The 23,108-nt window shown below is 41.9% G+C and overlaps 1 protein-coding gene across 18 annotated transcripts in view; it reads right to left on the reverse strand.

Annotated features, from left to right (window-relative positions):
- The window catches only part of ANKRD44 (ankyrin repeat domain 44), a 321,410-nt gene extending 298,526 nt beyond the window's left edge, over nucleotides 1-22,884 (reverse strand). For 17 of the 18 annotated variants that reach the window (XR_010580012.1, XM_005573816.5, XM_015432526.4 and 14 more), the window contains exon 1: nucleotides 22,681-22,884. Coding sequence is in view for 16 of the 18 variants with exons in the window: in XM_005573816.5 (XP_005573873.1) it covers nucleotides 22,681-22,707 (27 nt within the window). In the remaining 2 variants the exon portion in view is untranslated. Of the gene's footprint in view, nucleotides 1-7,990; nucleotides 8,089-22,680 lie in introns of those variants that run through there. The other variant, XM_074009621.1, reaches the window with a different exon arrangement.
- Between the last annotated feature and the right edge of the window lie 224 nt (nucleotides 22,885-23,108).

Here is a 23,108-nt window from a genome sequence, read left to right on the forward strand (position 1 = left end):
GAGGACGACTTCATGGGTGGTAAATAAAGTTTCAGATACTGGTGAGGATGCAGAGAAAAGGAAACTCCTATACACTGTTGGTGGAATGTAAATTAATATAACCACTATGGAGAACAGTATGGCAATCTCTCAAAAAAAAACAAATATAAATAACTTCTATATGACCTATCAATCCCACTGTTGGGTATCAGTCCAAAGGAAAAGAAACCACTCTGTAACAGGCATAGCTGCACATGCAAGTTTATCACAGCACTATTCACAAGAGAGAAGTTATGGAATCTAAATGTCCATCAACGGATGAACGGATAAAGAAAATGTGAGATATATATATACACACACACACGCGCGATATATATATACACATATACGCACATGTATGTATACACACACACACACACACACACACACACACACACCATGGAATACTATTCGGCCATTAAAAAGAATGAAATCATGTGTCATTTACAGCTACATGAATAAAACTGTAGGTCATAATGTTAAGTGAAATAAGCCAGGCACAGAAAGACAAATACCACATGTTCTCATTCGTATAAGGGAGCTAAAAAACTTGAAATCATGGACCCGGAGGATAGAACAACAGATACCAGAGACTGAGAAGGATAAGTGGGTGGGAGGAGGATATGAAGAGAGGCTGGTTAATGGGTACTAACATACAGTTTAGATAGAAGAAATAAGTTGTAATATCTGGTAGCAGACTAGGGTAATTACACCTAGCAACAATATTTTGTATATTTCAAAGCAACTAGAAGAGAGGCTCTAAGTGATACCAACATATAGAAATGATAAATACTCAAAGTGGTGAATACCCCCAGATACCCTGGTTTGGTCATTACACATCCTATGCATGTCTCACTCATATGGACCCCATAAATATGTAAAATATTATGTATTAGTCAAGAAAAAATACAAAAACCTCACAAACACTACTACATAATATTAGTATAACTTAAATTTAAAAGACTGATAATTCCAAGTGTTGACAATGATGTGGAGAAACTAACCCATATGTATTGTTGGGGGAGTGTGAAATGGTACGACCACTTTGAAAAACAGTTTGTCAGTTTCTTATATACATGCACTTATCCAGGTATTATACAAGAGAAACGAAAACTTATGTTTAAAGAAAAGACTTGCACATAATTATTCATAATGGATAAATGTGGGTACAACCCACATTTCCATCAACAGATGAGTGGATGAACAATTATGGTATAGTCAGACACTGGAACGCTACTTAGCAATAAGAAAGATTTTATCTCCTTATACACAAAACATGAATGAATCTCAATATCCTTATGCTCAGCAAAAGAAGCCAGAAACTAAAGAGGACAAACTATATGATACCATTTGTGTGAAATTCATCTGTAGAAACAGACAGCAGGTCAGTATTTGCCTAGGAGGTAAAGTGGGGAAGACAAAGAAGCAGAAGAGAACTCTTTGGGGGTATTAGAATCATTCCATATCTTGATTATGGGGGTAATTACACAGGTAACTTTTGTCAAAACACATCTACATGTCATTAAAATGGATGCATGCCATTTTATGTAAACTATCCATAATATGGTCAATTTTTCTTTTTTTTTTTTTTTTTTGAGACAGAGTCTCTATCACCCAGACTGGAGTGCAGTGGTGTGATCTTGGCTCATGGCAACCTCCACCTCCTGGGTTCAAGCGATTCTCCTACCTCAGCCTCCCAAGTAGCTGGGATTACAGGTGCCCGCCACCACACATGGCTAGTATTTGTACTTTTAGGAGAGACAGGGTTTCACCATGTTGGCCAGGTTGGTCTCGAACTCCTGACCTCAAGTGATCAACCCACCTCAGCCTCCCAATAAAGTCAATTTTTCAAAAAGAAAAAATAAAATGAATAGGCGGGGCACTGTGGCTCATACCTATAATCCCAGGTTGTACTAATTTACATTCCCACCAACAGTGTAAAAGTGTTTCCTTTTCACCACATCCACACCAACATCTATTGTGTTTCAACTTTTTAATTACGGCCATTCTTGCAGGAATAAGGTGGTACCTCATTGTGGTTTTAATTTGCATTTCCCTGATGCTTAGTGATATTGAGCATTTTTTCATGTTTGTGGGCTGTTTGTACATCTTCTTTTGAGAAATGTCTATTCACTTTTTGATGGGATTATTTTTTTTCTTGCTGATTCACTTGAGTGTCCTGGTGTCAAAGAAAGGACCAGTTGAAAACCAGGAGATTCGAAGTCAGAACTTTAACTCCTTTTGTATTACCCCAGCAATAAGCCATGTTCTCCACAATACGTGGGCTGATTTTAAACAGAAAGAAAGCCTTGTCAACAGATCAAGAAATTCATTCCAAATAAGCATGCTTTACTTTGCATGTATTATTAATAATTTACCAAATTTTACATTTGTTTTGATACATTGTTAATAATCATTGTAAACTCAATCCAGAAATTTATTTAACTCCTAGCATCTCAGGATCACATTTTTATTACAAAGTATCGTAAGATAATCAGGTTTTTTTGTTGTTGTTTGTTTGTTTGAGACGGAGTCTCAGTCCAGCCCAGCCTGGAGTGCAGTGGCACGATCTCGGCTCACTGCAACCTCTGCAGTGTTTTTTTAATGTAGTACATTTGGGCCAGGCACAGCAGCTCACACCTGTAATCCCAACACTTTGGGAGGCCAAGGAGGGAGGATCCCTTGAGGCCAGGAGCTAACCTGGGCAACATAGGGAGACCCTGTCTGCACAAAAAACACAAAGATTTGCCAGGCATGCTGGCGTGCACCTGTAACCCTAGCTACTTAGGAGGCTGATGTGAGAGGATCACTTGAGCCCAGGAGTTCCAGGCTGCCGTAAGCTATAATCACACCACTGAACTCTAGGCTGAGTAACAGAGTGAGACCCTGTCCCTAAAAAATAAGTAAGATGCGGCCAGGCACGGTGGCTCATGCCTGTAATCCCAGCACTTTGGGAGACCGAGGCAGGTGGATCACCTGAGGTCAGCAGTTCAAGACCAGCCTGGTCAACATGGTGAAATCCTGTCTCTACTCAAAACACAAACATTAGCTGGGCATGGTGGTAGGCCCCTGTAATCCCAGCTACTTGGGAGGCTGACGCAGGAGAATCACTTGAATCCAGGAGGCGGAAGTTGCAGTGAGTTGGGATCACGCCATTGCACTCCAGCCTGGGCAATAGAGCGAGACTCCATCTCAAAAAAATAAAGAAAGAAAACGTAAAATATTTGGATAAAAGTGTGGTAATTTACAGGCATGAGCCACCACACCCAGCCAAATTCTGCATAAGAAAGTGGAATAGAAGTATCAGCTCAAGGAGAAAAAGTAACAATGTAAAATTTCCAAAGCTTGCTCATGTATTTTTTTTTTAACTATACTTAAGTTCTAGGGTACATGTGCGCAGTGTGCAGGTTTGATACATAGGTATACATGTGCCATGTTGGCTTGCTGCACCCATCAACTTGCCATTTACATTAGGTATTTCTCCAAATGCTATCCCTCCCCCACCTCCCCACCCCCCCGACAGGTCCTGCTGTATGATGTTCCCTGCCCTATGTCCAAGTGATCTCATTGTTTAATTCCCACCTATGAGGGAGAACACGTGGTGTTTGGTTTTCTGTCCCTGTGATAGTTTGCTGAGAATGATGGTTTCCAGCTTCATCCATGTCCCTGCAAAGGACATGAACTCATCCTTTTTTATAGCTGCATAGTATTCCATTGTGCATATGTGCCACATTTTCTTAATCCAGTCTATCATTGATGGACATTTGGGTTGGTTTCAAGTCTTTGCTATTGTGAATAGTGCCGCAATAAACATATGTGTGCATGTGTCTTTATAGTAGCATGATTCATAATCCTTTGGGTATCTACCCAGTAATGGGATTGCTGGGTCAAATAGTATTTCTAGTTCTAGATTCTTGAGGGATCACCACACTGTGTCCCACAATGGTTCAACTAATTTACACTCCCAACAGTGTAAAAGCATTCCTATTTCTCCACATCCTCTCCAGCACGTGTTGTTTCCTGACTTTTTAATGATCACCATTCTAACTGGCACGAGATGGTATCTCATTGTGGTTTTGATTTGCATTTATCTGGTGACCAGTGATGATGTTGCTCATGTATTTTTCAAGTGAAGGTGGGACACTCAAATCACAATAGTGTTTAAATTCCATTCAACACATTTTAAACAATGATATAACGTTTTCATTTTTTAAAAAGTCTACATTTATATTATGCCAGGAATTACATCCTTTGTATCTTTCCAACTTTGTGATGAAAAGCATTAGATATCAACTCCCCAAGAAATGTGCAAGGGAATACATCACTTACAAAAATCTTTTGGTGGTAGGGGTTGGGGGTAAAAAATGTTCCCATGAGTTACTTGTAAGCATCAGTAGATGGCCAGCCTGGCCATCCTCTCGGTCCACCCGGGGTCAGTGATGGAAATCACACTCTGCCTCCTTTGGGCCCTACTTAGCAAGATGCTTTAAACCAAGAGTCCACGTTAACAGTGACTTCCTGTGCAAGTCTTTAAAGAGCTGCCCCAGTTAAAGCCTGTCCAAAATCTCCAGAGTACAAAGAATGGTGAGTAAAACATTTCTTCTCGTACTGCTTCCTTGACTGGAGAAGTTGTCCCAGATCTGTTCACGTCATGACACACTAAGCCATCAGCCACATATTCTTGACTATGCATATTTAACAAGACACCAAGAAAAAAAATCCACCACACAAAAATTAGCAATATTTTATATAACCAATCCTTTTACTAGGGTTATTTACATAACCAAAAATTAATCACTTCCTGTCCTTCCTCTGTTCATGGTAAAGATCCCAGGAGGAGGAAGAGAAGGTAGATAAAGTAGATAAAAGAAGGGAAGGATGGTGAAGGAAAAAACACAGCAGCAGAGACTCCCACTATATCATTCACTTATTCAGTAGTCACTGCTAATCTACTACTGCTGAGTTAACCAGAGTCCTGGATACTAAAAAATTGGGGTACAAACATTTTCCCCCAGAAGTGAAGAGCAATTCAGTGGCTTAGCTCCAACCATCCCAAGTCACACACTAACCAAGGGGCTAAAAATGGACTGAAACCAGAAGTGAGAAGCTCAATGAAGAAACTTGCCCCACTCCACGTAAGAAGGAAAACGAAAGGGTTCATTACACACATTTGCATTTAGACGCATCTAAAGATTAGGCAGTGCTGTGACAAATGTTCCCTTCAGATGGCCAATTTTAAATACGTCTCACAAAATCCTAAAAAAAGAAAATAAAGCATATTAAAGAGGAATTTGGGGGGCGAGGGCATGGGAAAGCCTTAGTATTTCAGAATTATTACCAGTCACAAGTGTTTTCAAATAAGAATGAAGTTCCACGGTCTTCTGTGTATCACAAAGATCTTTACCCACAGGGGAACGATGAGGCAATATCCTTATGGCCTTGCACACAATGGGCTCCTTCTTCTAGACCAGCTTAGAAGTGGGTGATCCATTCTAATCTAGATAATGTAGATGATACGATACTAGAACCACATGATAATTACCCAGGCGGCAGCCTTCAGCATTCTATCACAGGGTGTTTATACAGCATTTTAGGCTGTATCCTAAATATAACTGTAGAAATGACACGTGATTTTATAAGTGCTATTTAAGAACAGGATAGGCAAATGAAATGCACCTTAGACTGAGCCAGAAAAAATAAGAGCTCTACCTCCACTAACAATCAACAAGCTAAGTAACAGCCACTGGCCTCGGTTTCTCCCTATGAAAAATGGGGACTCTAATGTTCATCTCCTGTCGTCCCCAGACAATTTATATTGTTCAGAAAACGCTGGAGGTCCCAGATAGCTTAGGTACTCAGTCACTGTCCATGTTTTCTAAAGTTGTACACTACATTAATTTCTTTACAAATCTTTTAAACAAGTTTCTTTAGTTTTAATTCTTTCTCTCTGAAGGATAGAGAAAAGGAGGTCAGTCAACACGTGTCATCTTTCATATAAAAGTTAGTTTCACTTCTGAGAAAAGTGAACCTTTATATGAAAGATGACGTGCTGACTGACCTCCTTTCTGGCCTCACTAACCAGTTCAAGGTGCCCATCTTCATCCAAGATCAAAAGGAACTCCAGGCCTAGGAGGAGTTTCATAATAACTCAAATGACTCTGGAAGTACAAGAGCAAGAGTCAGATGCTCTTTATAATTCTAATGAAATGAACACTGGAAACCACACACACACATACTTTCATTCTCTCTCTCTCTGCACCCCCGCCGCCCCAATACACACACAAACTTATAACCCACACAGAAATTACCAGACTTAGCTTCAGAGAGAACCTTCTAGAATAATGAGCAATATTAGATAAGTAGACAGTTTTAAGATTTATTTTTAACTGTATAATTTTCATTTATAATACTTGACCCTTAAACTGTGTTTGCTTAAAATTAGCCTTCTACAAAATTAAGGCCATTTCCATCCCCATATTAATCTAGAGTCTCTATGTGGGGAATAGAATATATTAAGATTTCTGTTTTGCCCTCAAATATAAGAAATAAGTATCTCTCTTCCCCCATCTTGGCTCTTTGAGTGCATCAAAAGTACATATTAATTGTTTCTGAGTCCACATCTGGAGTTTAAAAATCCTATAGAAAAGGCAAGTGATTTAAAATATAAACATATGGCTTCCTTCTCCACAGTGATTCCTAGAGAGAGGGGAAAAAAAGTTGAGTACAAACAAACTATTGTTTTAAGGAGGATTGTTTTTAATTGAAAGCATACCAAAAAGCTAACTAAGCTTCTACTTTCTCCTGGAGAAAATAATAAAAGCAAGAATTCCCATCTCGATCTAATTAAATCTAGATCAAAGTGCAACTTAGGTAACACTAGGACTGTAAGAGTGTAGCACTCGATTTCTTAAGAGGATGGCCCCAAGTCTGCCCTTGAGTTAGAGCAAGAGGTTGGCAAATTTTTCCTGCAAAAGGCCAGATAGTAAATATTTTCAGCTTTGCTGACCCTATAGTCTTTGCCACAACTACTCAACTCTGCTGTTGTAGCGCCCATAGACAAGATGTAAACAAATAATACAACTATATTTATGGACAAAGAAATTTGAATTTTGTTTAATTTTTATGTGTTGCAAAGTATTATTTTTTGACCCTTTTCAATCACTTAATATAAAAACTATCCTTGGCTCACAGGCCATTTAAAGCAGGCAGCAGACCAGATGTGTCCTGTGGACAGTAGTCTGCAACCCCTGGGTTAAAACTATAGAAGACTGGAGCAGCTACAAGAATACACTCTAAAACAATGTCCTCATTTCTTAAAGAAAACCGAGGCCCAAGGAGGTGTAATGACTGGCCAGGATCTCACAGCCAATTCATGGCAGGAATGGAGTTAAGAAAAATACCATTCAGCCTCTGGAAGAGCTGGTTGAAAAGGTAAAAGCAAGGCCAGGCATGGTGGCTTGCTCATTCCTATAATCCCAGCACTTTGGGAGGCTGAGGTGGGCAGATCCCTTGAGTCCAGGAGTTCAAGACCAGACTGGGCAACATGGTGAAACCCTGTCCCTACAAAAAATGAGCCGGGTGGCATGGAGGCACATGCCTGTAGTCCCAGCTACTCAGGAGGCTGAAGTGGGAGGATCACCTGAGCCCAGGAGGTCGAGCTATGATGGCACCACTGCACCAGCCTAGGTGGCAGATTAAGACCCTGTCTCAAAAAAAAAAAAAAAGAAGAAGAAGAAGAAATAAAAAGAAAAGGTAAAGCAGTAATGAAGGAATGTCCTGCTTTAGTTCAACTCACCAGGACAGGCAGTGGGGTACTTAAAACCAGAGATGTTGCAGGAACTTAGTCACTAGTCACAGAAGCTCCTAATACCTGACTTCCCACTGTATAAAATAATTTGTTATCTGCCTGTCACCTACACTCATTCTGAAGGTCCTATATCAGCCACTAGGACCCTTTGAGGGGCCAAATTACCTGTCAGCCTGATTCTTTTCAGCCTTCTGAGTGATACAGCTCTGGTTGGTTTTTTTGTTTTTGGTTTTAGTTTTTTTGAGACGGAGTCTCACTCTGTCGCCCAGGCTGGAGTGCAGTGGCGCGATGTCGGCTCACTGCAAGCTCCACCTCCCGGGTTCACGCCATTCTCCTGCCTCAGCCTCCCGAATAGCCGGGGCTACAAGTGCCCACCAACACACCAGGCTAATTTTTTTTTTGTATTTTTAGTAGAGACGGGGTTTCACCATGTTGGTTGTTTCTTTTGCACTGTAAGTAACAACCTCCGCTTTTGTTAGTCCAATCCTAGAACTCCCAAGATATAAGTGTCAATGTGGCTGAACAGCAAGGATCAATGTCAATTATTTCAAAGAGCAGAGGACAGCAGGTGACCAATTAAGCTTAAAGTTCAAGAGCATCTCCAACACTCACCTAAGAAACTAACAGTCAGTCTCCTTCCCATTCCTATTCCTTCTTCCCTCAAAAAAAAAAAAGTTTCTTAATGTTTTTCTCCTGTTTTTCCTTATTGCACCTTTTCTTATACCAATTCTCATTTTCATTTCCTGTGAATCATTTCATTTCCCTTTTTATTTTGCCCTACATCTCAACCAAGAATCAACTCAAATTGAAATGCTTTGTTAGAATTAAGATACATACACATATCCAATGATGTTTAAAGTATCTGCTCGTTAAATAGCATTCTGTAGTTTTAAAAGGGAAAAAGTCCGAAATTAAGTAACTTTTTACAATGTATCCTTCATCTAACTTTTTAAGTCACATTTTATCAGAGAAGTTTGTTTTCTACCCTGTTATAAATTTGTTCAAGACTTGAAATTTTACACCAATTTTTTTAGACATTCTGCTGTGATGATTTTTTATGAAGATTACTCTATCAACTGTTTTGTTTTTACACACTTCCTCAAAAAGACACAGTTTTATACTTCTGTGAAGAGGAAGTGGCATTCTTATAAGTAATTTTCAAAGTTCTTTTTGACAACTTAAATCAAAAATGACTGCAAACTCCTCAGAATCTTTTCAACACAAATTGATCCTCCTAGATCTATCTAAACGTAAGATTCTTCGGTCAAATAAGCTAAGTCAATTGATTTGATGAAACCAAAATGAAACAAAAACGTACTTCCTAAAGCTGTAGGAACCAAAACACTACAATTCAAACCGAAGTATGGAAAATCCACACAAAAATAAAACAAACTCTTTCTACCAATGTTGTTTAAGCTAGAGAGAAAGAAGACTAGTTAAAAGATCATAAATCTAAAACAAAAACTAACTCCAATCATATTTTCATGGAGCTGAAATTGACCTTAGAAAACTGGTCTCTTTAATTGGACAAATGAGGAATCAGTCCAAGATTCAGAGACTATTTATTATAGAGTGCCAACCAAGAACCACTTGCTATACAAAGACTTTTCCCACTTGATTATCACAACTTCCCCATAAAGCAAGTATTATTTTACCCATCTTACAGTCAAGGAAAGTTGTGTCACAGGAAGAGGGACACAGCTTGTTAGGAGTAGTGCTGTGCACAAAGCCCAGGTCTCCAGACATCAACTTTAGTATTCTAACTATACAACTCACACGAAGCATTTTTGGAAATTGTTCAGTTAGATACCACAATATTTTAAAATATTATACGCAAAATACAGTACCCTGAAACCTTGATAGAAGACTCCTTGCTAAAAAGCAGAGCTACTTAAAAAGATTGTTTCTTCTTGGCTGCTACAAAAAGGAGCATTAGCAACTAAATATTGCAGTCATCTCATGAGTCCCAAGACCTAATTATACTGAGGCTCCAAAGTACCAAACCCTTAGTCACACGGCTTCTAAATTACTCATGACAGTATCATGTACTCAAGTCACAGCTGGCCACTTCTTATGCTTATGGTCTATTCTTAAATCTGGACTCCGTTAAGAAGGATATAGAAAGATTTTCACACTTGTAGAAATAAAGGAAGATATTTCAGCATGCCTGAAGCAATGGCGAAACCACTCAAGGCAACAACAAACACCCACTTCCTGCTGAGGTAAGAAGAGAGGCATGGCAGCCAGGCCCATTAGAATTGACACCTTGTAACTGTTTGCTGCCTTTAAAAACTACACAGTATAATTAAAAACATCCTTTAAAACTCAATGTAAGAAAGTGATTTTTGGCAACTCTAATATCTCAATTCCCTTCCAAATATCTTACACCGGACAAGCCAAATCCAGGTCTTCCTAAAAGCACACAAGATGGGATTCTAAGACCAATGCTCAAATATCTGACTCAAGCTGTGGAGCCACTTAAACTAATAGACGTGTGGACCACACAACTAGCTCAGAAGCATATTTCCTTGGGCAGCAAAAACAGAAAAATCATGTGCTTTTATGGACAAACAGAAAGGATTCTAAGAACTTTACTGAAGGCATTCTATCAAGTAAGAGTGGAGGCCTTCCGTGGGGCACAAAGGTGGCAGGAAGAAGTGAAAAGAAAAATAGTTTCTAAAAAGAATGTATCACTTAAATAGGTGCCCTAAGAATATGCTAAAGTAGGTCAAGCATGGTGGCTTATGCCTGTAATCTCAGCACTTTGCAAAGCCGGGCAGATCACTTGATTCCAGGAGTTCGAGACCAGCCTGGGCAACGTGGTGAAACCCCATCTCTACTAAAAATACAAAAATTAGCCAGGTGTAGTGGCATGCACCTGTAGTCCCAGCTACTCAGGAGGCTGAGGTGGGAGACTCAACTGAGCCCCGGAAGTCAAGGCTGCAGTAAGCTATGATCACACCACTATACTCTAGCATGGGTGACAGAGTGAGATCCTGTTTCAAAAAAAAAAGAGAGAGAGAGAGAAAATGCTAGAGTTTCATAGTTTCTAGTTTTGTAAGAGGACTCTCTTTTTAAACATAACCACAATATCATATTCACACTTTAAATTATCAAATATCCAGTCAGTATTCAAATTTCCCCAATTATCTCAAAGAAGTATGCTTTTTTAAGTTTGTTTAAATCAGAATCCAAATCTATTCACTGCAATTAGTCTGAATGTATCTTAATTGCCTTTTAATTTATGGATTTATATTTTCTCTCCAACTTTTTTTTCCCTCTTATAATTGATTTTTCAAAGAAATGAGGTCTTTTTTTTTTCTGTAGGCTTCCCATAGTTTGGATTTTGTAATTTCTTATTTAAAAAATATGTATAAGATTAAAAACAAGTCATCTCTAGTTCCAACAATCCCACTCCTGGGTATCTACCCACAGGAAAAGAAGTCATAAGAAAAAGATACTTGCACACGCATGTTTACAGCAGCACAATTCACAATTGCAAAAATACAGAACCAGCCCAAATGCCCATCAATCAATGAGTGGATAAAGAAAATGTGGTAGATACATACCAGGGAATACTACTCAGCTGTAAAAAGGAATGAAATAATGGCATTTGCAGCAACCTGAATGGAATTGGAGACCATTATTCTAAGTGAAATAACTCAGAAATGGAAAAACAAACATCATATGTTCTCACTCATTAGTAGGAGCTAAGCTATTAGGACAGAAAGGCATAAGAATGATACAATGGGCTTTGGGGAATCGGGGAAATGGTGAGAAAGGAGTGAGGGATAAAAGACTACACATTGGGTACAGTTCTTTAGTGATGATGGGTGCACCAAAATCTCAGAAATCACATTAAAGAACTTATTCATGTAACCAAACATCACCTGTTCCCCAAAAACCTAAGGAAATAATTTTTTAAGAAGGAAAAAAAAAAGTCATCTTTAAACCTACTACATTATTCGATCAATGGCCTACATCACCAAACCATCTAGGTCCTTTCAATGAAGTCCTTGCTACTCCAAAATACATGTTTGTTCACAAAATACTGCCATGGTACCTCATGCAACATTCTGTTCAAGCCAGGGGTATCATGGACACAGAAGCGCCCATAAGGCAACACCTTACTTTAATGCTTCAATACTTTTTGGAACAAAGCAAATACAAATTAATTTGAAAAAGTCATGTGCAACAAATGGAAACAATGAGTTTTGCTTAGGCACAAATTCATCCATTCAAGTTTTCCAGCAGAGGGCATGTAGTACCTCTCAAAGAACTCAACTGAGAAAAATGTGTTAATATGCAAACACCTCTCCTATCCAGTTTGCAAATTGGATATTTCCTTACCTCCTCTTCCTACCTAACATGAACCCTATGACTCAGTAAATTTAGTCACCAGGTTACCTGAGAGGTACACAACACATCACTCACCTAGGTTCCACCCACATCTGCTGCTTGGATCATTCCTTTCCTTAAGTACCACGTAGACTCCCTCCAGCTCCCTTCTTAATGACTCTGCCCATCTCTGACTCCTGAAGTCCCTAATCAATACCCTCTAAGCATAGTCTAAACCTGCACTATACCTGGATTGATAACTGTTTAATATGCCACATGAATTCAATAAACGTTAAAGAGGGCCTTTCATGTGCAAGGCATTCAATATCATCTAACTAGACTGTGAGTTCCATGGGGAAAATGGCCTCTTGTGATACTGCACCTATTTCAAGAATCCTAATGTGTGATGGCTAAGAATGTGCACCTTGGGGTTGCCCAGATGTGACTCCCAGAGTCATGCGACCCTCAAAAAAATTACTCGACCTGTCAGTTTTCATTTTTCTTCCTTTTTTTTTTTTTTTTTTTTGACAGAGTTTCACTCTTGTCGCCCAGGCTGGAATGCAATGGCACAATCTCGGCTCACTGCAACCTCCGCCTCCCAGGTTCAAGCGATTCTCCTGCCTCAGCCTCCCAAGTAGCTGGGATTACAAGCGCCTGCCACCATGCCTGACTAATTTTTGTATTTTTAGTAGAGATGTGGTTTCACCATCTCTAGCCATCTCTCTGGCCAGGCTGGTCTCTAACTCCTGACCTCAGGTGATCTACCTTCCTCAGCCTCCCAAAGCATTACAGGCATGAGCCACCGTGCCAGCCTCATTTTCCTCATCTTTAAAATGAAATGATAGCCATCCTCTCATAAAAATATTAGGATTAAATCATATAAAGTATGATTCTTGTCTCCTTGTTCCCAATTCTTTCTGTCTGGTTTCTATTTTATTGCGCCTGTTCTTACCTGTCTTTCCCTTTTGTGGAGAAGGGGAGAGCAGAAAGCCCCAGCAGAGCTATGCTGTATCATTGCTATGTAGATGGAGCTCATTAAACACTCCTTGATCACTTGAATACAGAAGAGATCCACTCCCACAACATTTAGGGTCAATATTTCCTGTCCCCTAGTGTCACCTTGATACTTCCCCTGAAAAGAAATGGAACTGAGAATTACGTACAATGCTAACCATCCTTACAACCAAAAGCACAGTTTAAAAAGAGGGAAAATATAACCAGAAAATAGGACAATATGTGATCTTTTATCTTTTCATAGGGCAGAAAATTTTCTCTTAATTTTGTTTGAATGGAAATTTGACATCCCAGCGTAAAATGAAAGCTGTTTATAGAAGTGTTTCTCTTTTGTTTGTTTGAGCACTTTATGAGTAAAAAACATTTGAACATGTACATATATAGACACATATACATATTTATATTCATTCACTTAACAAATATTTATTGAGCATTTACGATGTGCCTTACCCTGTTCTAAGTGCTGAAGATACAGCAGTGAATGAACCAAACTAACAAAATAATCTTTGTCCTGTTATCTATATCTTAACCACACATAAGTTTGGGGTTTTTAAATGGGGGGAGTAAAATATATGGTATGAGGGATTTGCACGGTGGAGGAAAATAAAGAAAGGCAGACAAGAAATGTGGAGTAGGCATTTTAAACAGTGTGGTCAGAAAGGGACTCACTGAGAAGGTAACATCTGAGGAAAGACCTGAAAGAGGTAAAGGCGAGCCATGCAGATATCTAGGGAGGAGCTGCACAGGGAGCAGGAACAGCAAGGGTCCCCAGGCAGGAGCGCAGCTGGCATGTTCACTAAACAGGAGGAGGCCAGTGGGGCTGGAGCCAAGGAGCCAGGAAGAGATGGACAGCAGACAAGGCTGGACAGGTGAGTGGAGGAGCTCAGTGCAGAAGTCACTCTAATGACCTCAGCTTTCACCTGGGTGAAACTGGAAGTTTTTGAGCAGGAGTGACAAGTTCTGAGTTCCATCACTCTGAGAGCTACATTGAGAGTAGAGTGTAGAGGCCAAGGTCAGATGGAGGAAGACCAGTCAGAGGCTGCTGTAATAACCCAAGTGGTGATTTGGCCAGGTGGCAGACACTGAAAAATACAGCCAAAAAGATGACATGGTACTAGCAAATAAGATGTACTAAAACTACATAAAAATTAAAAGTTTAAAAGAATGATTTAAAAAAATACGAATTCTAATATTCTCTTTCCCAAACTCCAACTCAATAAAGCATTGTGTTCATCCTTGGGGTGTACGCTACACCTACTTTTGGAGGCCACTGTTTAACAATAATTGGTTGGTTGATTTGCCCCGGCTGACCTGAACGTCTGCCTAGCTTTCTGTCTTCAGACTTCTCTTACGCTCACTTTCCTTTTTCCTTATCTTGCCAGTCTTAGACACCAAAACAAGTCTCCACAGAGACTAAACTTACAGAGGCTGGTGATTACATGTAGGAATTTTCTTCCTTTCTTGAGAAAGTCTATGGTCACCATGTCAACTGCACCCAACTCTGGGCCAACCCTTGAGAAATAAACTTGTTAGATGTACATGTTATTTGAGTTCAACAAAACAGGATTTTGCCTGGGAGGACCCAAGGTATTTGCTAAAGCAGCACCTCTGAAGAAGGCTAAGGTGGGCCTCAGCTCACAAGAGACAAGCGTGGGCTCTGTAAGGATTGCTCCCTTTAGCCTGTAAGAAGTTCAAGAGGATTCTTCAAGGACCACATTGAGAACAGCCCTGGGGTTCTGTGTCCCCACAGCCAGGCTCCTGGAGATTCCAGAAGATAACCTTCTTGGGGAAAGGACTCCTCACCCTTAGACAAAAAGGATGTGTTTACCAAACCTGGGAAATTTTAAAGCTGCCACCAACACACTTGGGAGAAAATCAGAAGTTCATAAAAGGCAAATACTTTTTGAAATGAGATTCCACAAAGTGAGAAAAGACTGACATTGAAATATGTGAGGAGCTATCTTAGAATGTTAGAGCTTGGAAGAATTTAGAGAATTTTCTGCCTGTTCCCATTTTGACAAAGAAACGAAGGCCAGGATTTACCCCAAACCATACAACTGTTAAAAGAACCATGAGTAGAATCCACGTCTTCTGATTCCCAATCTGGTGTTATTTTTAAAACAAACTAAAGCAAAACAAAATTTTTAAAATAAAAAAAGCAAAACTTTTAGAGAGGTTAGAATTGTGATTAATTTCCGTATCTAGGCTCAAACAGATGTTTCCACAAGTCTCTCTAATTTTACTAAGAGCTCTGAAAGTTCTCTTAGGGGAAAATGGTCTTCTGATATAAAAGATATCCTAGAAAGTTACGCTTGGATGCTTAAGACTCCCCGGGTTGGGAGCAAGGGGACTCTAAGCAAACAAAAAGCAAGAAATGCAAACAATTATTGACTTAGTAATCCCTGAAACAGCCCAAAGGTGGACTATGTATTTATTTGCTTAGCTCACTTTATAGAATACTAGATAAATTTTAAGTTTTCAAAGGACGAGGCAAGTGAAAAGATCCTTAAAAATTATGAATATCATAATTACAAGCTGGATTCATGAATCATTAACTTCAACCTCTTAGGCTACCAACATATTTACAAACATAAACACTGATAAGGGCAAATACCTGCACTCCCAACCTCTGAAAGCAGCCAGAGCTAAATAATATGTTGGTTAAAAGGTTAAAAAGGAGTAATCTATAAAGTGGGTAATCTTAGGCCAGGCGCAGTGGCTCATGCCTGTAATCCCAGCACTTTGGGAGGCCAAGGCGGGCAGATCACATGAGACCAGGAGTCTGAGACCAGCCTGGCCAACATGGTGAAACCCCATCACTACTAAAAATACAAAAATTAGTCGGGCATAGTGGCGCACGCCTATAATCCCAGCTACATGGGAGTCTGAGGCACAAGAATTGCTTGAACCCTGGGAGACGGTCGGCGGGGGTTGCAATGAGCCCAGATTGCACCACTACACTCCAGTCTGGGCAACAGAGCGAGACTCTGTCTCAAAAAAAATAAAAATACAGAACAAATAGGGTGGAGAATAGGAATTAGTCCTAAGTCATTGATATTGATTAAAATCCTTCTCTGGAACCTGAAGCTGTTTGACTTTGTTACCTGGAAAGCCTTATTAGAGCTCATCTGCAAATACACCCTTCATAGCCACATTTGTAAGAAAGACTATAACACAAACCATGTGAAGAGCGTCGGTCTCCATTACAGGCACCAAGTCACAGAAGGGAGAGGGCAGAGCTGAGGCACCATAAAGGCCTCCAGTCCAACCACTTCATTTTACAAAGAGAAACCTGAAGCCTACAGAGGTTAACATGTCTTCCCAAGAGTTGGCTAATATACAACATATGTCACTTCTCCCTTCCCGTATACCCATAGCAAACACTGGTAATCAATCACGCTTTCTCAGATCCTTGACTGCCAAGAGTCAGAATGTTTCTATCAGATTACACCTGCAACCCCTGGGCAGCTCAGAACTGAGGTGTGAGATAGAAGGTGTTTCCCAACTCTGCACAAAGTCATAAAACAATCTTTGTAATACCCGCACCACTGTAGACTCAAAAGAGAGTGAGTAGTCTGCTAGTCAAACTAGTTTACTGTCACTATCAAGCCTGTGGTGAGCAAACATGGAATCTATGTGTATATATGATGACCATATATCTAGGCTTACCCAGGACAGTCCTGGCTCACATCTGTTTGTGGCTTCATGTTGAGTAGTATCACCTATGATTCTCAAAAGGATAAAAATGATATAGTCATTCTAGTTCTAAGCAGTTCCTAATCATTCACAAACATTTATAAATGTTGTTTGTTTCACACATGATGCTAAAGAAAAAAAAAAAAAAACACTTAACCAATCACCAGTTTTATCATACAAAGGGGCTTTCAAATAATACTAAACCCAACTAGTTTTCAAGAGGGACTCAGGGACCACTGTCCAAGCCCATCTTTTTTATATATTGAGCTTCAATATGAAATTTCTTTGGGGGAAAAAAAGGAGTGTCACAGCTTAAACAAGTTTGGAAACCACAGAATTATCAGATCTCTGTAGCTCTGCCTGTTTTTACATTATTTCATGTTATACTTTAGCCTATAAAAATTCACATTATCTTGTAGAAATACAAATCTTTTTAAAGAATCTTTCATTCCTGTTTCTGGTACAATTTGTGCCTTTTTATTTTATATTTACTCTCTGTTTAAAGCAAAAGAGGAAGTAAAAAGTTGAAATCTTAAAAAAAAGAAAGAAAGAAAAGAAAAAGAAAAAAGCTGGTTCCATCAATCCAGAGCTAGAGCTTATGTGCTAGTGCTGGCTAAAGAGCCAATCATATATCTAAGAGAAGAATAAGTTTATTTGGAAAAGTCACTGGTGTAGAGAACACAGATATCAGTTATGTGCACAAGTAATGATATTATCACATGGAAAGTTTAAAAAATTTACCTGGCTACCCAGACAGAAGACTAGAAGGAGACATCCCAAAATGTCAAGAATAGTTATCTCTGAGTATAGAGGCTTCAGATGGTTTTAAAAATTTTTGGTTTTGCTCCTCTAGTTTTCTGATTTTCCTATAATAACTGCGGTTCATTTGTTGTATATATATACACACATATATGAAAAAAGTCACTGAACTACCAACACATCATTCACCGGGGTGGAGAGGTGGAGAGGCTAATGGGAAAAGCCAGATATAAGCCGGGCAGGGGCAGAGGCCTCAAAGCAGCTCCTTACTCTGTACAGAAATGGGTCTGGCCCAAGAGGCAGAAGGAGTTCAGGGAACGCTGCTCATCCAATGGCTTCTCTGTAAACAAGAGCAGGCACCCATTAATCCTACGGCTGCACTGCCCTTTCAACTATGAAAAGTATAGCCTTGTGGTCAGAGCTCCACCTGTGCAATCAGACTGCCAGGATAGGACAACGTGCTAGATCACTTATTGGGTGTGTGACCCTAAACAGGTCAATTAGTCTCTCCATTCCTGTTTTCTCATCCATAAAATAGGAATCACACCACCACCTACCTCCTAGTGTGGCTATGAGGATTAAGACATGACTCACTGCAAAGGCCCAGTATACAATAAGAGCACAATAAATGTATGACATGATTAGGTCTCTGCCATGAAACACCAGCTTCAAGTGCACTCTCAAAACCATGTGATTGGGTCCCGAAACATCCAGAAAAGGCTCTAAATAAAGCCTTTCTTTTCCCTTCTTCTCTGATGATGACAGGACTACAGCATGGTGTCTGCTTTAAGACCAGTGCTCTAGGGAGTGATGGAAGAACAAGGGCAGCCCAATAAAATGTGTAACACGTCCCAAGGCCCCGCACTATGGGCTAGAAATCCTGCTCCCAAAGTTACACAGGATTTCTAGTCTCTTGCCACTGCCACCGCTGCCAGGCACTGCCTTTGGCAAGAAGGTAGGTGACTCAAGTGTGAACTAGGACTTGGCAAGGGAACACCAAAACAGAAGGCCTCCAGGCAGGAAGCTCCAAAACGGCCACCTGCTGAAACAGTTTGTCTACAGGCAGCCTCCGAGATGAAAGTAGTGCTATCATTAACAAATGCAGGTAAGAATAGTGGACATTTTAAACATGCAACAGAACTTACCATCCTAGCTTCGTAACTCTGAAAATAAATTTTGGGTAGAGACCCAGGCTGAAGATACGACCATACACTTAAAATGACTACAGGGACTTTAACTATATGACATAAAGAACAACCTAAAAAAGTCAATATCAAATCATTTTCAAAAAGACTTCATGGCTATCTTTGAGTCAAAATGCCTTAGATCTTCATGTAATAAAATTTTCTTTCCCAAACTTAAAATTATCTCACTTTACCAAAAATATAAAACTCCTAATGTCCACATACAAGGAAATAATTACATTATTATATTAATGACATAGTTGAGTGTGTTCTATGTTACATAGGGTAACCAGTTCCTCCCAGTTTGCCTGGAATTTTCCCAGTTTTAGCCCCATATGCTGGGACACCAATCTGCACAAACCAGGATGGTTAGTGCCCCCTAAGACTGCAAGAAAAATGATGTGTGTCCGCTGAGGAAGAAAACAGAAGGAACACAGTTACAAAAGTTACAAATGCAGAAGTGCTAAATGCCAAGTTCGTTTGTTTGTAGTGATAGCTCCAGTTCCTTTTTTACAGTGAAAAAAAAAAAAAGACTAAAAATCACACTGGTCTCTCCCTTTTTCTTTTTACTCTTCTGAAAAAAAAAAAAAAAGAGTTGGGAAAAAATATTTTCCTTCTCTTGTAAGATTGAGAGGTCACTGCAGGATTGACTGCTGAAATAGTGTCTGCTTCACCTAGCAAGCTCCTGCACCCAGCTTTAGCTGGACAGAAAATGTCATCATCTGTCTCCCCTGACTTTGGCCACATTTAAAGACAAATCCACACAATTTGTGTTTCAGGTTATCGACAGCAAGAGTGTGTCCTCAAACAAAAAATCCAAGAGGCCTAGCAAAAAATCAAGATTCACTTCACAAATAGGGTATTTAACAGATGAGGTGCTGGGCACAGTGGCTCACACCTGTAATCCTAGCACTTTGGGAGGCTGAGGCAGGTGGATTGTTTGAACCCAAGAGTCTGAGACTATCCTGGGCAACATGGTGAAACCCTGTGTCTACAAGAAATACAAAAATTAGCCAGGTGTGGTGGCTCATGCGCCCATAGTCCCAGCTGCTGGGGAGGCGGAGGTGGGAGGATCGTTTGAGCCTGGCAGGCCACGGCTGCAGTGAGCCATGATGATACTGTTGAGTCAGAGTGAGACCCTGACTCAAAAAAAAAAAAAAAAAAAACTGGGGAGGGAGAAATTAAGAAGTGGTTGTTTTACTAGAAGCTGAATGGAGAGCAAGGCACTCCTGCATAAACTCTAAGGCAGGGATTCCAAGCAGGCAGCTCCCTACCCACAATGATGGAGCAAAACTCTTCTAGTAGTGGTCTAAGCAAATGGTTTTAAAAGTTAATCTGTGAGGTTAAGAACTGACTTCTAAGAATTGAGTCTCAAACAGAAAAGGTAAGACTATATAAGGCAAGAAAGACCACACACTTACTTCCTGGACCTAAAGCTACACAGAAACCATCGTTGCTCACCACCAACTCCACCCGGGCCACTTCCCCACCCCATCTCTTTCTGACTTTGCCCCAAGATAGACTGGCCATTTTCAGAAGTTCTTGAATCTTAAAATGCCTTAGGTTCTTTTTATGTATCCGGAGATATAACCAAATAAAGGTTGTGAGACTCTTCCTTTCTCTCCATACTCGTACTGGTTTATTGGGGGAAGAAAGGAAATATACTTGGAAACATTTTTTTTTGAGGCAGGGTCTCACTCTGTCGCCCAGGCTGGAGTGCAGTGGCACCATCTCGGCTCATTGCAAGCTCCACCTCCCGAGTTCATGCCATTCTCCTGCCTCAGCCTCCCGAGTAGCTGGGACTACAGGCATCCGCCACCACACCCGGCTAATTTTTTGTATTTTTAGTAGAGACGGGGTTTCACCGTGTTAGCCAGCATGGTCTCCATCTCCTGACCTCCTGATCCGCCGGCCTTGGCCTCCCAAAGTGCTGGGATTACAGGCGTGAGCCACCGCGCTCGGCAGGAAACATTTTAGAAGGCAACATCTTTGAAATTCCTGCTCTGATAAGCCCTGAAGAATAACTTTCTAAGTTATTTCTTTCTAAGACCAAGTCACTAGGGTTGATCTTGATCTGGAAGAGATGTGTTCTTGTAACGCTTTCAACACATCCAGTGAGATGATGGAGCTTTCCTATGCCAACTCTAGCAGAAAGTACAAGCGCCTGGAAGGCAGGAGACAGGAGCTAGTCCCAGTCCTGCAGGCCTGTAGCTGGCATTCTTTGAGGAAGACTTGCTTCACTTCTCCAGATCTGTTTTGTCATTTAGAGAATGAAGGGTTTGGGCTAGATCATCCTTAGAGTCCTTACAACTCTAAACTTCCATGTGATGTTCTTTCTTATACGTGATAACAACAATACCTATTAGAACCATTCTTTGTACTTTGAAGATCTAGGGATTAACAGACAAGTACAGCAACGTGTACTAGCAAAGATGACAGGCCCAAGACACGCTAAAACTATAAGATTTAAAATAAGCAAATGTCTAACAGTTGGCAAAGTATGTGACCAAAAGGTGAAGGAAATCCTGATATCAACTTACACTTTTAAATGCTCTGGAACCAGTGAGAACAAATACATTCATCACAAGTACCAGCTGCTCTTCCTACTAAATTTAACAATAACGTGAATTTTAACTCAGTGATTTCCCCATCACCAACCCCGCCAAACACCTGTAAATATTTAGGGGTAAACAAGCTAAAAAAAAAAAAATGGAATCTACAAGGCGGGAGAACAAATCATTGCAAATCATTGTGGTGACGGACTGCATTTCAGCTGCAAGATGTTCTGACTGGATACTAACTGGAGAACGCAAGGCAGCAGATGCAACCCATGGATAAGTCTGAGGTATTTAATACCAAGGGCTGGCACGTCTGACCCTGTGGTCAAAGTCAAGATTGCCTCTCTACCTACCAGGACCCCAAAACAAAGTTCCTTTCACTACCGATGAATAAACGGGGGTGGGGGTGGCAAGCCGTTTCCTTTTTTCGTGAAAAGAGCTGCAAAGAGTTTTGTCATGCAACTTGGTTTGGTAACTGTTAGTGTCAATGTAAGAGCAACAGAGTCCGCGAAGGTGGCTGTTACCATTCCACAGACCTGCGGCAAGGACTGTCAATCCGATTCAGCAAATAACCCCACCTCTCCAAGCCAGGACTCCAGAGCTGCCCTGTGTGGTATCTCAGCAAGGAAAGCCAACAAAGCTGGTGGACACAGGCAGACCGTAGCCCACCGCCTGTGAGTGGAGACTCCCAGCCGACTTGACCTCCTCCTCGGAGGGACCGGCCCGATCTGAAAGGGCGGTCTCCAAGGGTCCCCATCCCGCACCACGCACACAGCCTGGGGCAACTAAAGAGGAAGTCGGGATGTCACATCCAACGGATAAAGACAGCCCCGCCACACAAGAGCCGCATTCTGGGCAGGACTCCTGCTAGGCTTGGGAAGGGGTCCCAGTCTGCGATCCTTTCTCCCTCTACGTGCAGCGTCCTCCTCCCGGGGGCGCCGGCCGGTGGCGCCCACTCAACGCGGCGCGGTGGGAGTCCCGGGAGCACCCCGAGCCCCCGGCCCCCTCCCCGGCTCCGCCGGGCCCGCGGCCGCCGCACTCGCGCACCCCGCGACCCAGCTGCCCAGCGCCCGCGGGCCCTGCCCCGGACTCGGGCACGCAGTTCCGACGGCCCAGGGCGGGGACGGCGCAGCGGAGGGGAGCTGCCGCCGCGGGCTCTCGGAGGCACCGGCGGCCGCGCACACTCCTCCCCTTCGCCGTGAGTAAACAGCTCGCGGGCGCGCTCCAGCCGCGCCCCCATCCCCCCGCCGGGCTCCGCGCCGCCCTGCGCCCGCGCGTCCCGCCCGCCGGCGCCGCCGCCCCCTACCTGGTCGGTGAGTTTGAGCACTGCCATTCTTCCGCTCCTTCACGCGCACACACATGCAGGTCCCCGGCCCGCAGATGTCACGCCGGGAGCCGGGGAAGCGGAAGGAATTGCCAGGGGAAGGGAAAAAAATCTGGCTCCCGAATTTGACAGCCCTCCCCCTGCTCCTCCTCCGCCGCCACCTCCTCCCGCCGAGAGGCTGACACTGGCTAGTGGGGTTTGCAGCCGAGCCCGCCCGCCTTTCCACAGGAAGTACCGGCTGCTGCCAGCCGGGCCGCCACTGACATCACCGCGCGCTGGCTTGCTCGCCGCCCGCCGCCTGGGCCGACGCTGCCTCCTGCCGCCCGCAGCCGCGCCGCGCAGCCCGGCCCCCGGCGCTGCCCCCGCGCCCGCACCGGGACGCCGCCTGCCTTCCGCACCTGCACGTGGCG

Source organism: Macaca fascicularis, chromosome 12 (assembly GCF_037993035.2).
Source record: "Macaca fascicularis isolate 582-1 chromosome 12, T2T-MFA8v1.1".
Classification (NCBI taxonomy): Eukaryota; Metazoa; Chordata; class Mammalia; order Primates; family Cercopithecidae; genus Macaca; species Macaca fascicularis.